This window comes from Equus przewalskii, chromosome 32, assembly GCF_037783145.1.
Source record: "Equus przewalskii isolate Varuska chromosome 32, EquPr2, whole genome shotgun sequence".
NCBI classification, from domain to species: Eukaryota; Metazoa; Chordata; class Mammalia; order Perissodactyla; family Equidae; genus Equus; species Equus przewalskii.
Window position 1 is genome coordinate 1,046,545 of NC_091862.1, and position 21,205 is coordinate 1,067,749.

Consider the following 21,205-nt stretch of genomic DNA (forward strand, 5'->3'; position numbering starts at 1 on the left):
CGGGAGAAAAATGTTAACAGCAAACAAATCATTACATTAAGTTTTGATTTTTAGAAAATAAAGTTCTGGAATAACTTTATTAAAAAAATTCTTTGGTAAGAATATGAGCAAGAAAAGGTTCATTGTAACACAATCAAGATGAGTCGAACCTTTGTAGGTTTTTACTAGAACACATTTAAGGAAGTTTGTTATGTTTATTGCAGAATCTTGTATGTCAAACTGATAGAGTTTTAATTTTTTTTTTTTGCTGAGGAAATTTTGCCCTGAGTTAACATCTGTGCTAGTCTTCCTCTATTTTGTATGTGGGTCTCCCCACAGCATGGCTGATGAGTGGAGTAGGTCTGCACCCGGGATCTGAACCTGCGAACCTAGGCCACTGAAGGGAAGTGCGTGGAACTTGAACCACTAGGCCACAGGGCCGGCCCCAACTGATAGAGTCTTAAAGACACCATTAGTTTTCATTCTAAAGCTTATTTCATGACTAATATCATTATCAGAACACTCTGAATAAGAACAGGTTTCATTGTACAAAATGAAAAGGTAAATTCTATGAATCTTTTTTGGCATTTGGATAATTTTTATCTTCATTTTGGGCTTCAGGAGTTTGAGAGCAGTGATTACAGTTACATAGGAACAAAACTGTATTTACTTTGAAATTTTTCTTTGACTTTCAATCATACTGGCAATCACCTTACTAATGGTAGAAGCTATTCGTTATTAATAAAGGGAAATCTATATTTTGATTTTTTTCTCTGAGATAAGATCTACATTCAGATATCTGGCTGATCTCTCTCACTATTTTAGTGAAGGAGAAAATACTTAGGAAAATGTGTCCTAGTTCTTGAGTGCACATAGTAGTGGTTGTAACAACGTGGATCCTGGGTAACCACCACCCAGGCTGGGCCTCCTCTCTATCAGTGCTCCCTTCTCTCCTCCCCGAAGGTCACTGTGTCTTGACTTCTAGGACTATGGGTTAGTTTTGCTCTTCTTTTGTGCTGATTTCTTACATTCACCATTTTGTTTATGAGAGTCATCCACATTGTCCATTTTCATTACTGTGTAGTATTCCATTGTGTGGATAGACTACACTTTATCTATTCTGTTGTTGGTGGATATCTGTTTTGTTGCCATATTTTGACTGCTACAGGCATTCTTCATAGGCCTTTTGGTTCACATATGTGTACAGCTGCTGAGTCATAGGAATGCATATGTTTAGTTTACTAGATAATGCCAGAAAGATTTCCAAAGCACTTATACCAACCTGTACGTCTTCAAATGGTGTAGGAGTTCCAGTTGATCCACACCCTCACCTGCATTTGGCCCTTTTAATTTTATCCCTCTGGTGGGTGTAGTGGTACTTAATGGTAATTTGCAATTCCCTGATGACTGATGGCTTTTAACACCTTTTTGCACACTTATTGGCCATTTGGACATTTTCTCTTTTTAATCTTTATAAAGATTAAATGATGTTTGTGTTCAATATCTTGCCATTTTTCTATTGGATTATCCATCTTTTTCCTATTGATTCAAAGGAGTTCTTGATGTATTCTAAATATAAAGTTTTAGATTAGTTTGCATTTTCTGGAGTTCTATGTAAATGGAATGAGACAGTATTTACTCTTTTTGTCTGGCTTCTTTCATTTAGAGTAATTATTCTGAGACTTATATACGTTGTTGCATGTGTCAATAGTTCATTCTTCTTTATCATTGAGTAGCGTTCCATTGTATGAATGTTCTGTGATTTGTTTATCCATTCTCCTGTTGGTGGACGTGTAGGTTCTTTTCGCTTTGATTATTATAAATAAGTTGCTATGAATATTTGCATCCTCTTTTGTTTTATAAATGTCAATGTATCCTCTTTTGTTTTATAATGTCAATGAGTTCAAGTTGGTTTATAGTATTCTTCAAGTCTTCTGTATTCTTGCTGACTTTGTGGCCACTGTTCTAACAATTATTGAGAGAGGCATATTGAAATCTATGCCTCCAAGTGTGAATTTGTGTATATCTCTTCCCTCAGTGTCATTCTGTGTATTTTGAAGCTCTATTATTAAACATGTAAATCGTTAGTATTTTTATGTCTTCTTGATGAATTGATCCCATTAATATTATGAAGTGACATTCTTTATCTCTGGTAATATTTCTTGTTCTGAAATTTTGGCTACTGTTTGCATCTTTTTTTTGTCTTTTAAGACTATTATTTTTTTTTTTTTTTTTTTTTTAAGATTTTTATTATTTCCTTTTTCTCCCCAAAGCCCCCCGGTACATAGTTGTATATTCTTCGTTGTGGGTTCTTCTAGTTGTGGCATGTGGGACGCTGCCTCAGCGTGGTCTGATGAGCAGTGCCATGTCCGCGCCCAGGATTCGAACCAACGAAACACTGGGCTGCCTGCAGCGGAGCGCGCGAACTTAACCACTCGGCCACGGGGCCAGCCCCTAAGACTATTATTTTTTAAGAGCAGTTTTAGGTTCACAGCAAAATTATGAGGGAAGTACAGAGATTCCCATATACTCTCTGCCTCCACACATATGCAGCCTCCCCCGTTATGAACAGCCCCCACCAGATGGTACATTAGTTATAATTGATGAACCTATCAGCTGTATGAACAACTGACACATCATCGTCACCCAGATGGTTCACTGGGTGTTGTACATTGGTTCACTCTTGCTGTTGTATAGTCTTTGGTTTTGGACAAATGTGTAATGATATGTATCCACCATTATAGTATCATATGGAGTATTTCCACTGTCCCCAAAATCCTCTGTGTTCTGCCTAGTCATCCCTCCCTCTTCCCTAACCCCTGGCAACCACTGACCTCTCGTCTCCAGAGTTGTGCCTTTCCCAGAATGTCATAAAGTTGGAATCACACAGTCTGTAACCTTTTCATATTGGCTTCTTTTACATAGTAATATGCATTTAAGTTTCCTCCATGACTTTTCATGACTTGATAGCTTATTTCTTTTTAGTGCTGAATAGTATTCTACTGTCTGGATGTACCGCAGCTTATTTATCCATTTACCTACGGAAGGATGTCTTGATTGCCTCCAAGTTTTGGCAGTTATGAATAAAGCTGCTATAAACATCAGTGTGCAAGCTTTTGCGTGGACATGAATCTTCAATTCATTTAGGTAAATACCAAGGAGCATGATTGCTGGATCATATGTTACGAGTATGTTTCGTTTTGTAAGAAACCGCCAAACTGTCTTCCAAAGTGGCTGCACCCTTTTGCAATGTGTGAGAGTCCCTCTTGCTCCGCATCCTCACCATCATCTGGTGTTGTCAGTGTTCCAGATTTTGGCCATTCTAATAGGTGTGTAGCGGTCTCATTGCTGTTTTAATTTGCGTTTCCTTGATGACATATGATGTGGAGCATCTTTTCATATGCTTACTTGCCATCTGTATATCTTCTTTGGTGAGATGTCTGTTAAGGTCTTTGGCCTAATTTTTAACTGGGTTGTTTTTTTATTGTTGTATTTTAAGAATTCTTGGTGTACTTTGGATAACAGTCCTTGAGCAGATATATATTTTGCAAATATTTTCTCCCAATCTGTAGTTTGTCTTTTTATTCTCTTAATAGTATCTTTTGTGAGGCAGAAAATTTTAATTTTACTGAAGTCCAGCTTATCAATTCTTTCTTTGGTGGAGCATGCCTTTGGTGTATCTAAAAATTCATTGCCAAACTCAATTCACCTAGATTTTCCCCTAAATTATCTTGTAGGAGTTTATAGTATTGACTTTGCTCTTTTGTAAAAGATCAGTTGACTATATGTATGTGTCTATTTCTGACTCTCTGTTCGCTCCCATTGATCTGTGTGTCTTTTCTTTCACCAACACCTCACAGTCCTGATTAGTGTAGCTTCATAGGAAGTCTTGAAGTCAGGTGGTGGCAGTCCTCCAATTTTGTTCTTCTTCAATATTGTGTGGCTATTCTGGGTCTTTTGCCTCTCCATATAAACTCTAGAATCAGTCTGTCGATTTTCATTGGGATTGCATGAATCTGTGGATCAAGTTGGAAAGAACAGACCTCTTGACACTATAGAGTCTTCCTAGCCATGCATTTAGTTGTTTGATTTCTTTCAACAGAGTTTTGTAGTTTTCCTCAGAGATCTTGTACATATTTTGTTAGATTTGTATCTAAGTATTTCATTATTTTGGGGTGCTAATGTAAATGGTATTGTGTTTTAAATGTCAAATTTCACATGTTTATTCCTGATATAGACGAAAATGATGGACTTTTTAATATTAACTTTGTAACTTGCAACTTTGTGCTAATTGCTTAGTTTCAGGAGTTTTTTTTTGTCAATTATTTTGGATTTTCCCTATAGAAGATTATGTTATCTGTGAGCAAAGACAGTTTTATTTCTTCCTTCCCAATCTGTATACCTTTTATTTCCTTTCTTCTCTTGTTGCATTAGCTAAGACTTTCAGTGTAATGTTGAAAAGGAGTGGTGAGAGGGATCATGTTTGCCTTGTTCCTAATCGTAGTGGAACGCTTCTGCTTTCTCACTTAATGGTGAGATATGATGTTATGATAATATGATGTTAGCTGTAGGTTTTTTGTAGATATTCTTTATCAAGTTGGGGAAGTTCCCCTCTATTCCTAGTATACTGAGAATTTTTCATGAATTGGCGTTGGATTTTGTCAAAATGCTTTTTCTACATCTATTGATATGATCATGTAAGTTTTCCTCTTTAGCCTGTAGTAATGGATTACAGTAATTGGTTTTCAAATGTTGAATCAGCCTTGTATATCTGGAATAAATTTCACTTGGTCATGATGTATAATTCTTTTTATACATTGTTGGGTTTGATTTGCTAATATTTTGAATATTTTGTTGAAGATTTTGGCATCTATGTTCATGAGAGATATTGGTCCACAGTTTTCTTCTCTTGTAATATCTTTGTCTGGTTTTGGTATTAGATAAGGCTGGCTTCATGGAATGAGTTAGGAAGTAGTCCCTTTGTTTCTATCTTCTGAAAGAGGCTGTAGAGAATTGGTATAATTTTTCCTTAAATGTTTGGTAGAATTCACCATTGAACCTGCTGCTTTCTGCTTTGGAAGGTTATTAATTATTGGTTCATTTTCTTTAGTAGACATAGGCCTAGTCAAATCATCTATTTCTTTTTCTGCAACATCTAATCTGCTGTCAATCCTCTCAGTGTGTTTTTCATCTCTCATTCTAGTTTTCATCTCTCGAAGTTAGACTTGGGTCTTTTTAATATATTCGGTGCCTCTATTCAATTTTTTGAACATATGGAATAAAGTTATAATGACTGTTTTAACATCCTTATATAGCAATTCTAACATCTAGGTCAGTTCTGGTTGGTTTCAAGGCCATCTGGATGGCATGTGGGTGTTTTCCTTGGTGTCTTATTTCTCTTGGTTTTTGACTGGATGATCTTGTCTCCTTGAATACCTGATTATTTTTGATTGATTGCTGGACATTACATATGAAAAAAAAGTACAGCTGGTTTGAGGCTCTGGATGATCTTAACTTCTTCCAGAGAGAGTTTGTTTGCTTCTGATAGCTGGCTGGCGAGGGCATCAGTGATCCCAGAAGACAGGTTTCAGCACCTGTGAGGGTTATTTTGTTTCATTTGGTCTGTTAGCCAACGGTGTGGAGCAACATGCCACTCCTCCACCTCGGTAGGTTGTATTCTTTTTTTAAAGCAGGAATTTATTAAAATCCATCCATAGGGTTTTAAAGGAAAAATGGATAGAGTCCTCGAGCTTGAGGCTATCGATTCTGTTCTCAGAAGTACTCTGTAAGGTGACAGAATTCTTGGTCCTTCTCCCAATAAGATGCTTCTGTTTTTCCCCCTGAGAATGATGGATTTAATTACACCATTTTTGTGCCCTTAGCCCCATAAATATCTCAGCTTCTCAACTGCCTTTGCTGGAATTGTCAGAAATTGCCTTTTGATAGGTGTCTTCATGGGAGAAGTGGCCTCAGGTGCTGGGACCACTTCCCTCAGTTTTCTTTTCTGTGATCTTAATTTATTACTCCAAGATGCCTTAAAATATACATATATATGTTTGAAAATTTTGTCCATTTTTTTCTTGTCATTCTTGCCTGGAGGGTTGGTAACCATGAACTAGCCTGCCGTGACCAGGGTGGAGCTGTCCTTGTCCTCACGTTATCACACTGCCTCCTGTTTACGTACTTTCCACTTGTACGCACCTCCGCTTACCGTGGACCAGACAACCTCATCTACCTTGGTTCCAGCCCATCTTCCTCATGCTGTCGTTCACCCAGGATTTCCCCTGTAACGCTGACTCCTTTGCTCCATCTCTCCACGTCCATTGGTCACCGAGCCTTCACTTTGTCATCTCCTCCCCGTCTTCAGCTCTGCTGCCTCATCCAGGCCTTTATTGCTTCTCCTTTGGAATGTTTTGGTCTTGCCTGGATCCCCTACTCTAGTCTCTAGTCTACACTTGCAACCATATTATGTCCTAGAAACTAAATCTGGCCATTGCTTGCCTCTGCTTGTACATTTTTGCTGGCTTCCAATTTCCTAGAGCTCTACTGAGACTCCTTACATGGTGGTCAGGCTGTTCATACCCCAGCCCCACCTCTCTCTCCCTTCATCTTGTTACTTTGCTTGCATCAGCAGTTTCTTTAACATGCCTTGCTTTCCCGGAGACCCGAATGCTCTCCTCTTCTTGTCAAATCCTTGTTATTTTCATTATCCTTCAATATCCATCACAGCTGTTACCTCTTCTGGCATGCAGTGGGGATGCAATATGCATTTGTTAATTAATAAATAATGAAGAAATAGAGGGGTGAGGTCACCTGCATCGTTTTCCTAGTGTGCGTTGCACGTGATACTGAGTAACAGTGAAATGGTTAACTTGAGGGAATAATTTAGTAGTACATAAACAGGAATTTTAATAAATGATTAATAAATATGTTTGAAAAATTCATTCCATATAATTAGTTAGGTCTGAGGTTAGGTTGTTATGTTCTTTTGTTCTTTAAATGTTATCTATAATGTATGATGTTTTGTTTTTTTGTTAATTTTTCAGCGTCTAATCCTCAGAGGGCACCAGCAGCCAATTACTGCTGTGGTGTTTGGAAACACAGCGAATCCACTTCTAATCTGTTCCGCATCACAAGACTGTGTTATAATGTGGAAACTGGATGAATGCAGAGAGAAAGTGCTTGAAGGTAAATGAAATTTAAAACGCATTTTAAAGAATGTACAAAGGGAACAACTCATCCTTAGATACACTTGGTAGCATAAGGGAGTTTGGGATCATTTTTACTACTTTATCCCTGAAACCGGACATTTAAGCTAGATGTACTATCTTGGAAGCACACCGGGCCATTCAGATCTACTGACCTTTGCTGTGTGTGAAGCTGATGTCAGAGGCTCATTAGTTTTTATCTTATGGATTTTCTTATTTTGAAATTTGTGATTTTTGCAGAACTCTGAAAACATGTAGGCAAGCTGAAATATTCTTTCCCTACAGAGACACAGTGGTTGTCAAATAAGCAAGTAAGGTGTTGACAGAAAACGTGGCAGGACACATTTACGTGGTGTAATCTGAGGAGTTGATGTTTGAGCTGGAGGATGAGGGGAGCCCAGTGGAAGGGTCGGTGTTGGGGACTGGCACAGTGCTCGTTGGAACAGCTTTTTAGGCAGAGGGATCTGTCTGGGCTCGGCCCTCCTTGTGAAGAGCTTGACTTGTTGGAAGAGCTGAGAATGAGCCCATATGGTTGGAGCTTGGTGATGTTAGCAGAGATCCATCAGATGGAGCTGAAGAGTTAGGTGAGGACCACATTACAGAATTCACATTTCATGCAGTTACATTGAGAATTTGTAGGATTACTCCAAAAATCAAATGTCAAGTGATCTTAGACAACAGCATATATAATAGTTTATACCCCACCTTCACTTAATTTGTAGTTTGAGCACTCCAATATCAGGGTATCACCACTGATATGTGCACATTGCATGTATACTACATATATAGGTACCTGCACATACATATATAGCACACACACATGTATTGTACATACGTAGGTACCCATACACATATATATAGTACACACACGCACACATGCATCATACATATGTAGGTACCCATACACATATATAGTACACACACACACATGCATATACAGTATGCGCACACACATACCTATATAGTACATACTTAGGTACCTACACACGTATACGTATAGTACATACACACATACATATACAGTGCACATATGTGCATACAACACACATATGCATGTGTGTATAATACACAGATGCATGCGTACACTTGTGGGACACACAAGCATATATAGTGCCCACATAGTACAGGCACAGATACATGTGTTTATAGTGCATATATACATACATACATACATATATGCTACATAATATATAACACCCACATACATAAGCACATGTGTATATAGTAATGCACACGTACATATACACACAATGCACACACACATGCGCACATGCAGTACATGCCCATATAAGCACACATGTGTATAGCACACATGTGCATACATACGTAGCACATACATATTACATACATACATGTATATAGTACACACACATCCATATGTAGTACACACACACACGTGCATGTGAATAGTGACCCACACGTTAGTTCTCTGCTCCCTGCAGAGGTCTTTGTAAATAGGCCGTCCTCCATGTTAGAAGGGGCTGTACTCCCAAAGTTTATTTTTAAGTTGCTCGTCAGAACCTCACGTGGACTTTGACGCGTGGTGGTCTCTGCCAGAAGCTGAGCCCTGAGGCATGGTGCTGACGCTCCTGTGGAACCCTGCATGGCGGGCATGCTGGAACTGCTCCTTGGGTCCCGCAGCTCTGCAGTGGGATCAGGACAAGCCCCTTCTATGCCTTATACTTCAGGGCTGTAGTGGAGGGTTTCCCATGAGCCATAGGCCATCGGCGGCCGCTATGCGGCCAGGCAGGATCCAGCACAGCTAGGTTGGTTTGGGGGCCCACGTGGCTGGTGTGCTGGGTGACGGCACCTGTATGTCCAGGAATGATTTGGGTTTGCTCTTGTACTGAGAACGTGGTCCATGACCAGTGGCCTCAGAGCACTGTGTCATCGGGCGGTTTTCAGCCCTGGGATCCTGTTGGTACCTTGTTCCCTGTCCCCTCTGCTGGCTCCTCCTCATCCTCCCACCTCCCAATGTGGGCATACCAGCTTTTCCTTCTCCCCATTAGAGAGCATTCCACCCCCCACCCCACCCCGTCATGATGGCATCCAGCCCTCTAGGTTTTGGAAATGCAAATACACTGACAGCTGCCACCTCTGTTTGTGCTGAGCCCTCCCTCCCAGCCTCAGCCTCACGTGTGACCTGGCCCTGCACACATCCTTGTGGATGTCTCATAGCATCGCCCACTTGCCTGTCTTGATCCGCCTTATCCCACAAGCTATCCTGCCCACCATCTTCCTACAGTGGTTCCGGGGAACCGTGGCGTCATCCCTCGTCCTCGCTCTCACACCCCATCCACCCATGGCAAACTCCATCTGCTTTTCCTTCAAAATATCTCCAAAGCCTGAGCACGTCTCACACCTGCACTGCCACTATGGAGGTTCAACCACCGGCAGCCTCTCCAGGATTGTTGCGCTGGCCTTCTACCTGCTTGCCTGCTCCACCTGCCCCTCCAGCCAGGCATTTTATTCTCAACTCAGCAGCCAGAGGGTCCAATTCTGGTCCCCAGTGGCCCTACTGGGACCTGCAGATCGGCCTGGAGATGTCCTCGTTGTGGTGGAGAGGCCCTGGAGGCCAAGACTCAGATGGGCACACTGTCCCTTCTGTCTCCCTGACATGGGCCAAAGCAGGTCACAAGGCTGGATGCAGCCGCGGTGGCCTCGGAGAGGGAGGACTAGGGCGCACAGGCCAGTCTGCACGACCCCCGCCACGTGTGGGCACATGCAGCCTTCCTGAAGACTGCCATCCTTAACGACGCTGAGTCCCAGGAGATTATTTATATTCCACATTTTCAATCCTCTCAAAGAGTGAACATCCTACTGCAGCTTCTGGTTCCTCTGCGTGTGATTTTAGCATGGGGCTGAACTGGCAGTGTTTCCCCTGAGGGCACGGCGGTTGTGCTCATGCTGAGGAGGCTTTGATGACCTGACACTCATGACGGAAACTCCCTCCAGGGCTGACTCCTCGAGGGACGGTCATGCGCACCCTTCTGGGGAAGGTGCTCTGTTTAAGGTTTTGTCCGGATGATCGGGTGGTTGCGGCATGTGCCGGAAACAAAATACTGGTGCTGGATGTGGAGGTAAGATTGAACACCTGCGTGAGGTGAGTGGGGCACAGACCTGATGGTGCCTCCCAGGTGCTGAGGTCCTGCCTGCCTTGTCTCAACAGTGTTTTTTTTGAGGAAGATTAGCCCTGAGCTAACATCTGCCACCAATCCTCCTCTTTTTGCTGAGGAAGCCTTGCCCTGAGCTCACATCCATGCCCATCTTTCTCTACTTTATATGTGGGATTCCTACCACAGCATGGCCTGCCAAGTGGTGCTATGTGCACACCCGGGATCCGAACTGGAGAACGCCAGGCTGCCGAAGCCGAATGTGTGCACTTAACCTCTGCGCCACCGGGCCGGCCCCTCGGCAGTATTTTTAATTGGGCAAATTTTTGTAAAGATGTTAGGGGGAATGACTGAAAGCATATCTTTATCTTGCAATTGGAAAGCCACTCATATTCAACACTGCTATTTTACGTAAGTTGTGAAAACTTTACATGAGATCTGGGTATCAGGGATGACTTTAGACAAACGTGTTCAGTAAGATGTTTATTTCCCTGACATTCTCCTTTCTTTAGTTTCAGTAAATGTGTCACCCTTCCAGGTTCTGTGATTTTTAAATCTCGTATCTGGCTGTGAAATGGTAAACTTCCTTTGACCCGTTACAGGAACGCCAAGCGTTGGAGAGCAGGAGGTGGGCTGGGGCCCAGGGGGGCCTTCTCTCTCCTCCAGATTCGTGTTCTGCTTGACACTGGTTTTGGAGATAGATCACCCGAGGCCTGGTATCATGCCTTGTCTTCTGTTTCCCGAACGAATACAGTTAATGAAGCTGTGTGCCTGAAAAGAGTTTTCTTGCCATAGCCACATTAAAAGGTTACGTTAGCAAGGATGTTAGTCATAAAATCTTAACTGATGATGAATTGATGGTGGGCCCAATGTGTGCCAGGCAGTTTGGAGTACAGAGTGTACATTTGTTTTTTCAAACAATTTTGGGCCAAATTGTGAAATCGAGGCTCACACATTAAAAAGGTTAAGGTCGTCAGTGAAGTCACAGACAGAGTGGGGAGCGTCCTAGGGTCTGGGAGCACCTTTGAGAGCTGTCCAGAGTGCTAGCCCATGACAGCTTCAGGCATAGGTTGGTATTCGAGCTGTAAATATTTACAACGCTTTGTGCAAACATCTGTTGGTGGTTAAATGGATTGGCGTTAGGTGGCCCCGCCAAGTGTAACAAAACTCACCAAACTGAACCAGGAGGACACTGAGCATTGTTAGCGTTTCACGGGGATGAGGTGTCCCAGGAAGAGAAAATGGTCAGCCCGGGGTTGGGTCTCAGCCACTCGCTTGGAAGTCCACGGAAATAAGAGGGAGGCGGCAGACGTTCGTTCCGGTTTCCTAAGTGAATACGGCCGAAGCGGTTGTTCTTTTTGTGTGTCCTTAGCCGCAGGCTTATGAAGTGTGACCCGATTTACCATGGGAAGATAATTTAATGGACACGGGGGGCTGCCCATAAGTACGTGAAGAGGTCACATTGCCTTAACAGTGTTCTTAGGTAGTAAACACTTTATGAAATTCTTTTTGAAAGACTTTGAGTACTGAATGCTTTTTGGTAAAGATACTTTTAACTAATATAAAATGTACCATAGGGCTGGCCCCATGGCCCAGTGGTTAAGTTAATTCTCTCCACTTCAGGTGGCCTAGGGTTTTACCGGTTTGGATCCTGGGTGCGGACATGGCACTGCTCATTGGGCCATGCTGGGGTGGCGTCCCATGTGCCACAACTGGAAGATACCCACAACCAAAATATACAGCTATGTACTGGAGGGGTTTGGGGAAAAAAAGGAAAAATAAAAACTTTAAAATATATATATATATATATATAAAAATATATATATATATATTAAAATCATAATATATATAAAATATATATATAAATATATATATATAAAATAATACATATATATAAAATCATAAAATACCAAAAGGAAACAATATTTTTATGCGTGTATATTAGGGGATATTTAAACTGAATGTGAAGTTGAAGGAGAATGCCCCCCACCCCCTGCCGGTGCCTGGATCCCACAGGAACATCCTCTGGGGGCTGGCTGTGACCTTTAGGATGTGGGGTGCTCTCACTGCCCTGTCTCTCAAGTGCTGGGGAGCTCTGGCTTCTGACACTGTCTTCTGGGGCTGCCTGGGCCATGAGAGGCTTCAGGACTTAGGAAGAAGGATGACTCAGTAGCCTGAACACACCGTGTGGTTTTGTCTTAGTAACTGCCTGAGAGGGCGATCTGAAGGACCGAGCGTGGGGTGGACACCCATTGACTGATGGGGCGGGAGAGGGAGTGAAGGTGGAGTGGAGCCCCTCCTCCCACCTCTGCAGGGCTGTCCTGGGTGGTCCAGCATGCCAGATGTGGACTGTGCCGGGGGCAGAAGGGCCAAGAGATGCCTGCTCCATGGCTTGGTTAGGGCCGGCCTGGGTTAGCTTTTGTCTTTTGTTTTTTTGGTGAGGAAGATTGTTGCTGAGCTAACATCTGTGCCCATCTTCCTCTATTTTATGTGGGACACCACCACAGCATGGCTTGACAAGCAGTGCTAGGTCTGCACCTGGCATCCGAACCCACAAACCCCAGGCCACTGAAGTGGAGCATGAGAACTTAACCACTGCGCCACCAGGCTGGCCTCACTTTTGTCTTTTAAAGTTGCTGCTCTTGCGGTGTTTGCTCGCGTCTCAGCTCAGCCGTCTGAGTTTTAACCTCTGGGTCTATATACAGACAGTTTCAAATTTGGAAGAGGGGATTAAGGAATGTAGGATGTATTTTAACAGAAACTATTTTCTGTGGGATATAGGTAACTTCTTAATGACAATAATTACCAGAACGTTCAGTTACTGATCTTCTCACAATTCTCCCAGAGCCTGTCCACATCAGCCGAGCTGGAGGGCCACCGGGGCCCTGTGACTGCCGCTGAGTTCTGTGCTTGGCGAGCACGAGTGCTCGTCTCGGTGTCTGAGGACAGAAGCTTTAAGGTAAGTGGATGCCATTGGACTATCTGTGCTTCCCGATACGACAGGGGCTCAGTTTATGGTCACCGCCACAAGCGTGATTATTCTACCACATTCCGTATGACGGCCATCGTCCTGAACCTCGGCCTCACATTCTGGCGGGGGTCACCAGCCGGGCGCGGGACACCGGTGAGGCCCTCACAGCACCCTCTCATGTCCCCACATTCCCAGACGGGTTTGAGTCAACTGTGGATGCTCCTCCTCGAGTCCAGGGCCTCGGGGAGCTAAAACATTAATTTATCTCCCCGGCGTTTCCTCGGGGCCGGAGCAGAAGAGCCGTTTTCCAGTATCAGAGGATTGATCAGAACTAAATTGGGCTTGAGAAGAAAATAACCTAAAATGCAAGTTCAGTTCCCATCTGACCCCAGGCTGGCCAGTGTCATGATGGTTGTCTTACTGACAAAGACGGGACCGTGCACGTCGCAGTTCAAAGGAAAGTGGAGCATCATTAACATGCATCTGTAGAGAGAGGAGAGGACGTGAAGACAGTGGGGTTGTCATCGTGAAATTTCTGCCTGGTAAAAACACCTTGAAGCGGGTTCTTCCTTGCTGGGAGCTGGCTGTCCGGCCAGAACCCCAGCTCGAGGACTGACCAACTGCTGACAGTTGACTGACTTTTCTAGTCTGCAAAGTGGATGTGCTGGCGCCCATCGCCGTGGGGGTTGTGAGCACTGAAGGAGCCGATGTTTGAAAAGCAGCAGAGTGTGCCGGTCACACAGTAAACGCAGGATGCACATTACGGCACGCTTCACGCCTCCTCTTGGCAATGTTGATTAGGTGCTCGAAGTGTCTCCAGCCTTGTCTTGTCTTGGGTCTTCCAATCCACAGGTTGTTATTTCTGGAAATGATAGTTTTTTTCTGTGTGATTCGGGCATCTTTTATTGTGTTTCTACGGTTTTATTATCTATATCCATATTTTATTATTTTTTTTATTATTTTCTCTCTCTCTCTTTCTTTTTGGTGAGGAAGATTGGCCTGGAGCTAACTCTGTTGATAATCTTCCTCTTTTTGCTTGCAGAAGATTGTCCCTGAGCTAACATCTGTGCCAATTTTCCTCTATTTTATATGTGTGATGCTGCCACAGTGTGACCACCAATGAGTGCTGTAGGTCTGTGCCTGGGAACCGAACCCAGGGCAGCCAGAGTAGAGAACACTGAACTTAACCACTAGGCCACTGGGGCTGGCCCCATTTTCTCTTTTAGAAAACCATTCACACAGATTGTTTTGCAGTTGGGTGGAAGCATTAGTTCAAGCTATAGCAATAATGGCAAAATTTTTTACCTCTTCTAAAGAAACATGTCTCTGTCAAAGGTTTGGGACCATCGTCTGGGATCATTAATATACAGCTCATCAGTGTTAACAGGTAACTTGAAACTCTTACATCTTTTCTGTCCATGGGCTCTGTGTAACCCAGCTCTCCTGGTGCACGTATTGTTCTGTAAGCTGGAGCTGTGACATTTACGGGGACCTGAGTGTCTCCCCTCAGTGGCTGTTTCACTCCCATCCACACATTGAAAGGATTCACTTAACAGTTAATTTTCTTGAGGGTTATCTTAAAATATAAGCATATGCTTGGAGTCTGAGCCTTTCTATTTTGGAAAATGAAAAAAGCATGTTGCTGGACTATAAGGAAGATGCTGTCTGCCTTTGGGAAAGGGGGTCCTCTACTGTCCCGGAGAAGCAGGGCCCAGAGCTAAGGGGTCTGCAGGGCCAAGGGCACATGGATCCAGTGGGTGTGGTCGGGAGAGAGGAGCAGGCCTGACTCCGGTTCGGGCAGGAAGCGCTTGTACAGCTCAGGCAGCTGAGCACTTTCTGCAAACTGTCTTTTTGGTGGTGCTGATGCCAACACGTGACCATGCAGTTGAGCAGTGTGGGTGCCCTCGGGGCTGCAGCGTTGTGGGGCTGGCGTGCTGCAGGCGATGGGTGTCCCCAAGCATCTCTTGCCTGTGACATCCGTGCGGGGTTCCCCCAAGCCCCTCATGAGACCGGCTTCCAGCGTTCCTTGTGCACCTCTCGTGTGCACAATCTAGTTTATGTGGAGAAGGGGAATAGAAAGTTAATATAAGACAGTTCCTTTCTTGGGACAAGTAGCATGAAAATACAGCTTAAAGAATATACAGATCCCTTGCGACTGGTAGAATTACTGTTATATTTCCCCAGAGATTCAGTGCTCTTCCTGAGATTAATTTATCCATGTGGAAAATATGATATTTTAACAAATTGAATCCATTTACCAATCTCAGGGATAAAGCATGTCTTGTGGAATTATGTTGGAATTATTTTCCTGAAATTAATTATGTGGAATTATTATTTGGCTGTCAAGGAAACAATTACAAACTTGATTTTGATGTCATTTATAGTTTATTTAGGACATGCCGTGTTTTGAATATGTATTTATCTTAATTCTCCTAAATTTTTGACAGTTTCGATTCAGAATTTTTTTTTTTTTAAAGATTTTTTTTTTTATTTTTTCCTTTTTCTCCCCAAAGCCCCCCGGTACATAGTTGTATATTCTTCGTTGTGGGTCCTACTAGTTGTGGCATGTGAGACGCTGCCTCAGCGTGGTCTGATGAGCAGTGCCATGTCCACGCCCAGGATTCGAACCAACGAAACACTGGGCCGCCTGCAGCGGAGCGCGCGAACTTAACCACTCGGCCACGGGGCCAGCCCCCAGAATAAGTTTTAAATGAAATGACATCCTAGGCCACAATTAAAAAAAAAAAGACATCTATTTAACTACTGTTTCATCACTACTTGCACGATTTTATTATTTCTGGGTTGCTCAAGAGTCGTTCTGTTGCAAGTTTAGTGCTCCTTGTTTATGACAGGTTCTCACGCCGTCAGTGACTCGCGGAGCCGTTTGGGTGAATGCGCCAGGCTCTCTGCTTGGGCGGCCATGTGTGAGCCTTGGTCCTCCTCACAGGTCATGAGCGACACCTCCCGGGGCTTTTCATGTGGTAACGGCCCATCTTCCCACGCTCACTCTCAAATAAGTTTGTATTCACTTACAGTTTTGCTTCCTGGGAAGGAAGTTATTTCAGAATAGTTCAAACTTGACTCAAAGAAATATTATAAGTAAAACTGATAGTTCTCAGTTTAAACCAAATCAGGTGCTTTTAAAGCTAAATATTCGTGTATTCCGTTCAATAGCCTCCCCTCTCCTGAGTCTGTTCATTGATGAAGACAGTCGGCAGCTGGTTACGGGGTCTGCCGATGGCCAGGTGAGGGCACTACGAAATCTAAGCCCACCTTCAAACGTTATTCTGGCTAAGGGAGGTCTGCGTTTAGTTGCTTTGTGCTCCTTGTGACTTGAAGGAACCCGTCAGGCTCAGCTGCTGAGATGGCGCCTTCCGGGGCCTGGGCCTCACTGTGGGATTTTCACCCACAGGGTATTTCCTGCTGAGAAGCCGGGCATCTGTATGTCCTAAAGCCTCCAGATGAGAACCCCTCACACAACCGTTAGTGTCGGCTTCATGTATTTTGAAAAATTTGAAGATGTTTGATCTTTTACTTTCTTTCTTTCTTTTTTTTTTAATATTTTATTTTTTGTTTTTCTCCCAAAGCCCCCCAGGCCGTAGTTGTGTATTTTTAGTTGTGGGTCCTTCCAGTTGTGGCATGTGGGACGCCGCCTCAGCGTGGCCTGATGAGTGGTGCCATGTCCGCGCCCAGGATTCGAACTGGCGAAACCCTGGGCCGCCGAAGCAGAGCTCGAAAACCTAACCACTCGGCCACAGGGTCAGCCCCATCATCTTTTTCAAAACTGAGTTTTTTAGGGGAGAAGTTTAGGTCTACTCCACAATGTATACATACTGCTCTCTTTTTTAAAAGTTGCTTTTGATATAATTTGGGAAAGGTCTTCCCTCCTGCGAGTCCCCTTTACTCTCACACAGAACCCGTCACTTCTGACACTTCTGGTCACCAAAGGTGTGGGGTTTTCCCCCACAGGAAGCAATTCTCCAGGACAGCAGCCAGGTGTCCTACAATCTAACTCAATCCTGACGCTGTCTACCTGGGGAGAGTGTCAGACCCCACAGGTTAGGGGCTCAGTCCCATGACCCTGCCCCCTCTTCAGAGGCCAATCGCAAACAGTAGGTCCCCAGGTCACCACTATTTCTGTTTGACTTGGCTGCAAATGGAGGTTCCCATGACCCTCCTCAGGTTTGTTAGAGTGGCTCACAGAACCCAGCGAAACACGTGTGTTTACCAGTTTATTACATAATAAAGGACACGATGAAGGATGCAGACGAACACCCAGGAGGAAGACGTACATGGGGCGAGGTCTGGGAGGGTCCCCAGCACAGGAGCCTCGTCCTTACCAAGTTGGGGGACGTCACCCACCTGGTGCAGATGCTCTCACCAACCCGGGAGCTCTCTGATACCGTCCTTTTGGGTTTTGATGGAGGCTCCGTTACATAGATGTGATTGATTAACTCATTGGGCATTGGTGATCAAGCTCAATCTCCAGCCCTCTCCCCTCCCTAGAGGTCAGGGTGGGACTGACTGTTCAACCTCTACTCACTGGGTGGTTCCCCTGGCCACCAGCCCCCCTCGTTTGCTGACCTGGGGGCTTCCCAAAGCCCCTCATTCACATAACAAAAGACACCTGTGCTGCTCTCATCACTTAGGAAGTTCAAGGGTTTTAGGAGCTCTGTGCCAGGAACAGGGTCCTAGACCAAATGTATATTTCTTATTATAAATTGCAATATCACGGATATATTTTTGTAAAAGAAGATCATTCTTTTTCTTTTTGACAAAGTTGACAGCTATCACCTAGCAGCGTGTCAGATGTGTTTGTGGCTGTGTATTCGTAGTGTTGGGTTTAGAGAGAATGGGCTGGGCCCCTGGAGACCAGAGCATAGTCTCCTCTTAGCCAGAGTGGTTTGGAGAAGACCTGTAAGCCCTAAGTGTGTCTGCACCTAAAGTCACTGCTCTCGACCGACATGGTGATGCGGAGAAGGGCTCTGAGATTTCGGGTGTCTAGGGAAGGAGGAGATCTTAGGACCCTAAGAATGGGCCTTAGGACCAGAGAAGAAGGATCAAGGGGACTCTCTGAAGCCACGTAGTGCTTGTCTCTTGCTCCTGTCTGCTCCCAACTCATTTCCCTCATCTGGCTTTTCCTGCGTTTTCATCTGTAGCATTTGATGAGTTACTTGTCTAGACGTTTTGCTTCTCCAGCTTTGGATCTTCAGTTTGGGTGAAAGTCATCATTATCGTTGTGTGACACATGTGGACCTGAAGAAAAAGACCGAGAGTTTCTCCACCAGGAGGGTTGAGTCCCAGCTCTGCAGCCTGCCAGGTAATGTTGCTCTGCTCTCCCGGGGCTCATGCTCCACCCAGCACTCCCTGAGCAGCCTTCCAGGCTCCTAGTTAGGGGTGGTGAAGGGAGAGTAGGGACGAGATGGTTTCTTGTGAGGAGAAGCCCAGGGTGGTGAGCTTAGACATCCACCTGGCACTGGGCAGGTCTTGTGAGGCAGGATGGGGTGGGGGTGGGTGAAGGCTCCTCTTGTGTGCGTGGGGGGAGTTCGGTGAACCGGGAGCTGGTGAGTAGCAGCTTCTGCTGGTGGCTGTCATGGAGTGAGGAGACCAGAGTGGACAGACCTCCCGTGGCTTTTCTGTCCTGAGCAGACTGTACACTGCACATCACAGCTTCCACCTCGGTCAGCCTGGCTCTGCCCACCCTCCTCCGGGTCCTCACCCGGTCTTCCCTGCACGTCATGGATTCCACCTCGGTCACAGAAGGAGCCGGCACCCTCTAGAAACACTGCTGATTTTACATTTTAGTCCAGCTGACGACTCTCTTTTATGGGTGTATGCAGTCTGATAATTTTCATGTTATAGCAAGTGTACCTGCTCTGCTGTGTTTCAAGTTTATCATCATTTTTACTCTTTCTTTTAGTTAGTTTGTGTGGGGGTTTTTGTATGTATGTGAGGATAGCTTTTAGTTTGTCCTTTTCAAAGTAGGTCAGAAATTACCTTTATGAAATATATCTATTTTTTCCTAATGCCTTAAACCTTGGCTTTCATGATTTCTTGTATAAATACCCATTTATTGCAAAGTCAACCTTAACCCACTTCAGGAATGCAGAGTTGCTCTCTGAGTTGACCATCTCCTCGCTTACTTTTCCTGGTTCTACACTTGAACCCCCTCTTTTTGCCCCTCCAGGCCTCATGACTGAGGGTCTAGTTATTCCTAACGTTGCTCTTTCCGATGCGTGTGTCTGAGTCTTTCTTATTCATGAGTTATCCTAGCTGCAGATATTTCCCACAATACCCTGCCTTGTCAACTGTTTGCCTTTAACTTGATGGGTCATTGTAATTTCACTTCTCAGATTATCAATAATTCTGTTCCTAGAAGAGAGTCAGCTTCCCTCTACAGATGGACTGGAGAGAGGAGGAGAGATTGAAGTAGAACTTCCTGTCCTGAGTCTGGCACCCTGTGCTCTCTCGCTTGTCCCGAGTTCTGAACGTGGGTTGTAAGTACAGTGGACTTGGCCAATGCCATGTGGAGGAAAATCTCTTAAATTAGGATCATTTTTTAAGAACAAGTAAAATAAAACTGAATTATTTTTATCCATTTGAGTAATAATAACTGTAAGTGTTTTTAGGATTGCATATTTTAAGTCTTAAAGTTGGTAAACTTGGTCAATTACTTTAAAGTCTATTTTTCAGGAGAAATGAAATTATTTTAAATTTTGCTCACCAAGATCTAGGTAGATCTTGACTCTGTAAGAGGGTTAAGGGGAGACAGTTGTCACTCATTCTAAACTTTTCCCCTATCTGTGCCATATATCATACATTTAAAATTGACCCCAAGTGAATTTTATTTATTTCTGTGTTTGATGGGAGTATATGCATATTTGGTAATGTAAGGAAGCCACTGTTTAACTGTGAGTGAAAGAATATATTAGGATTGTCTTCACCTCTGGCCCTCCCAGAGCACGGAAAGCTCCAGAGACGACTAGGATCAGCCTCCGGTCTTCATGGACGAGCGGTGGTTGTTGGAGAGGGAGACTTGAGGAGCCTGCTGGCTCGGCTGCAGCCCTGCCTTGATGGCCCGGCTGTGGCCGCCGCTGTCTGGTCTGCACTGTGGGCGGAGGCTGGGACAGGAACAGACGCTTGGCCTGTGCTTGAGCAGATTAGAGGATCTGAGGTCATGGATCCCCAACGTCTCCTCTTAGAGCGGTGGCAGCACACACAGGATCTGGTTTCTGTTCCCAACCACCTGTTTGGTCGAGCTGTGGAGTGGTGTTGGAGGATGACAACACGGAGCATGAGCCGGGGGGTGTTGGGGGCTGTTGGAGCCAGGTGACCGGGGCTGGTGTTTGGGTGGGTGTCCTGGAGCTGGCGGTGGGAGAGAGGTGGATCTGGAGAGCTGTGCTGAGTCCATCTGGCATAACCAGAATGAGGCTTGTTAGTCAGTTCATTAACCTTTGTCTAGTTTGTAAACTGAAAAAAAAAGAAGCAACAACAGAGCTGTGTTTGCCTTCTTGTGAACTCTGCCGCTCTGGGTGTAGTCTCCTCCTGGGCTTGTTTCCTCCTTTACTAACGCTGCCTGGGAGGACCTCTAGCTCCAGTCCAGGGCACCGAGCCCTCCCCCCCGCCCCACTTGCAGGGGCCCCCATCTGTGCGCTGTCTTGTGGAGGACGCAGGCACCAGCCTCTTTTGTGACCTCAGAAGAAATAAAAACCTTGCAGATCACAGTCGATTTGGGCCCAGTTTGTGGCCACTTGTGTTCCTTGTCTTCACTAGACAGTGGACGCCGAGAAAACCCCAAACAGTTTTAATACCAGCCAGGTCGACTGCCATTACGGATCACAGGGGGTTAGCACCAGCCTCCTGCAGCCGCGGTGGGAAACCTCGTGCATCATCGCTTTGCTCCCCTCACTGGAGAATTGGTGTGACGTTAGTGA

At 44.6% G+C, this 21,205-nt stretch overlaps 1 protein-coding gene across 31 annotated transcripts in view; it reads left to right on the forward strand.

Annotated features, from left to right (window-relative positions):
- WDR27 (WD repeat domain 27) overlaps nt 1-21,205 on the forward strand; it is a 213,997-nt gene that overhangs the window by 21,033 nt on the left and 171,759 nt on the right. For 13 of the 31 annotated variants that reach the window (XR_011535543.1, XR_011535557.1, XR_011535542.1 and 10 more), the window contains exons 3-10: nt 7,026-7,167; nt 10,143-10,267; nt 13,146-13,259; nt 14,607-14,658; nt 16,124-16,252; nt 16,446-16,516; nt 18,471-18,591; nt 19,648-19,768. Coding sequence is in view for 15 of the 31 variants with exons in the window: in XM_070603047.1 (XP_070459148.1) it covers nt 7,026-7,167; nt 10,143-10,267; nt 13,146-13,259; nt 14,607-14,658; nt 16,124-16,252; nt 16,446-16,516; nt 18,471-18,591; nt 19,648-19,768 (875 nt within the window). In the remaining 16 variants the exon portion in view is untranslated. Of the gene's footprint in view, nt 1-2,964; nt 3,127-7,025; nt 7,168-10,142; nt 10,268-13,145; nt 13,260-14,606; nt 14,659-16,123; nt 16,253-16,445; nt 16,517-18,470; nt 18,592-19,647; nt 19,769-21,205 lie in introns of all 31 variants that reach the window. The other 18 variants (XR_011535545.1, XR_011535546.1, XR_011535560.1 and 15 more) reach the window with 3 other exon arrangements.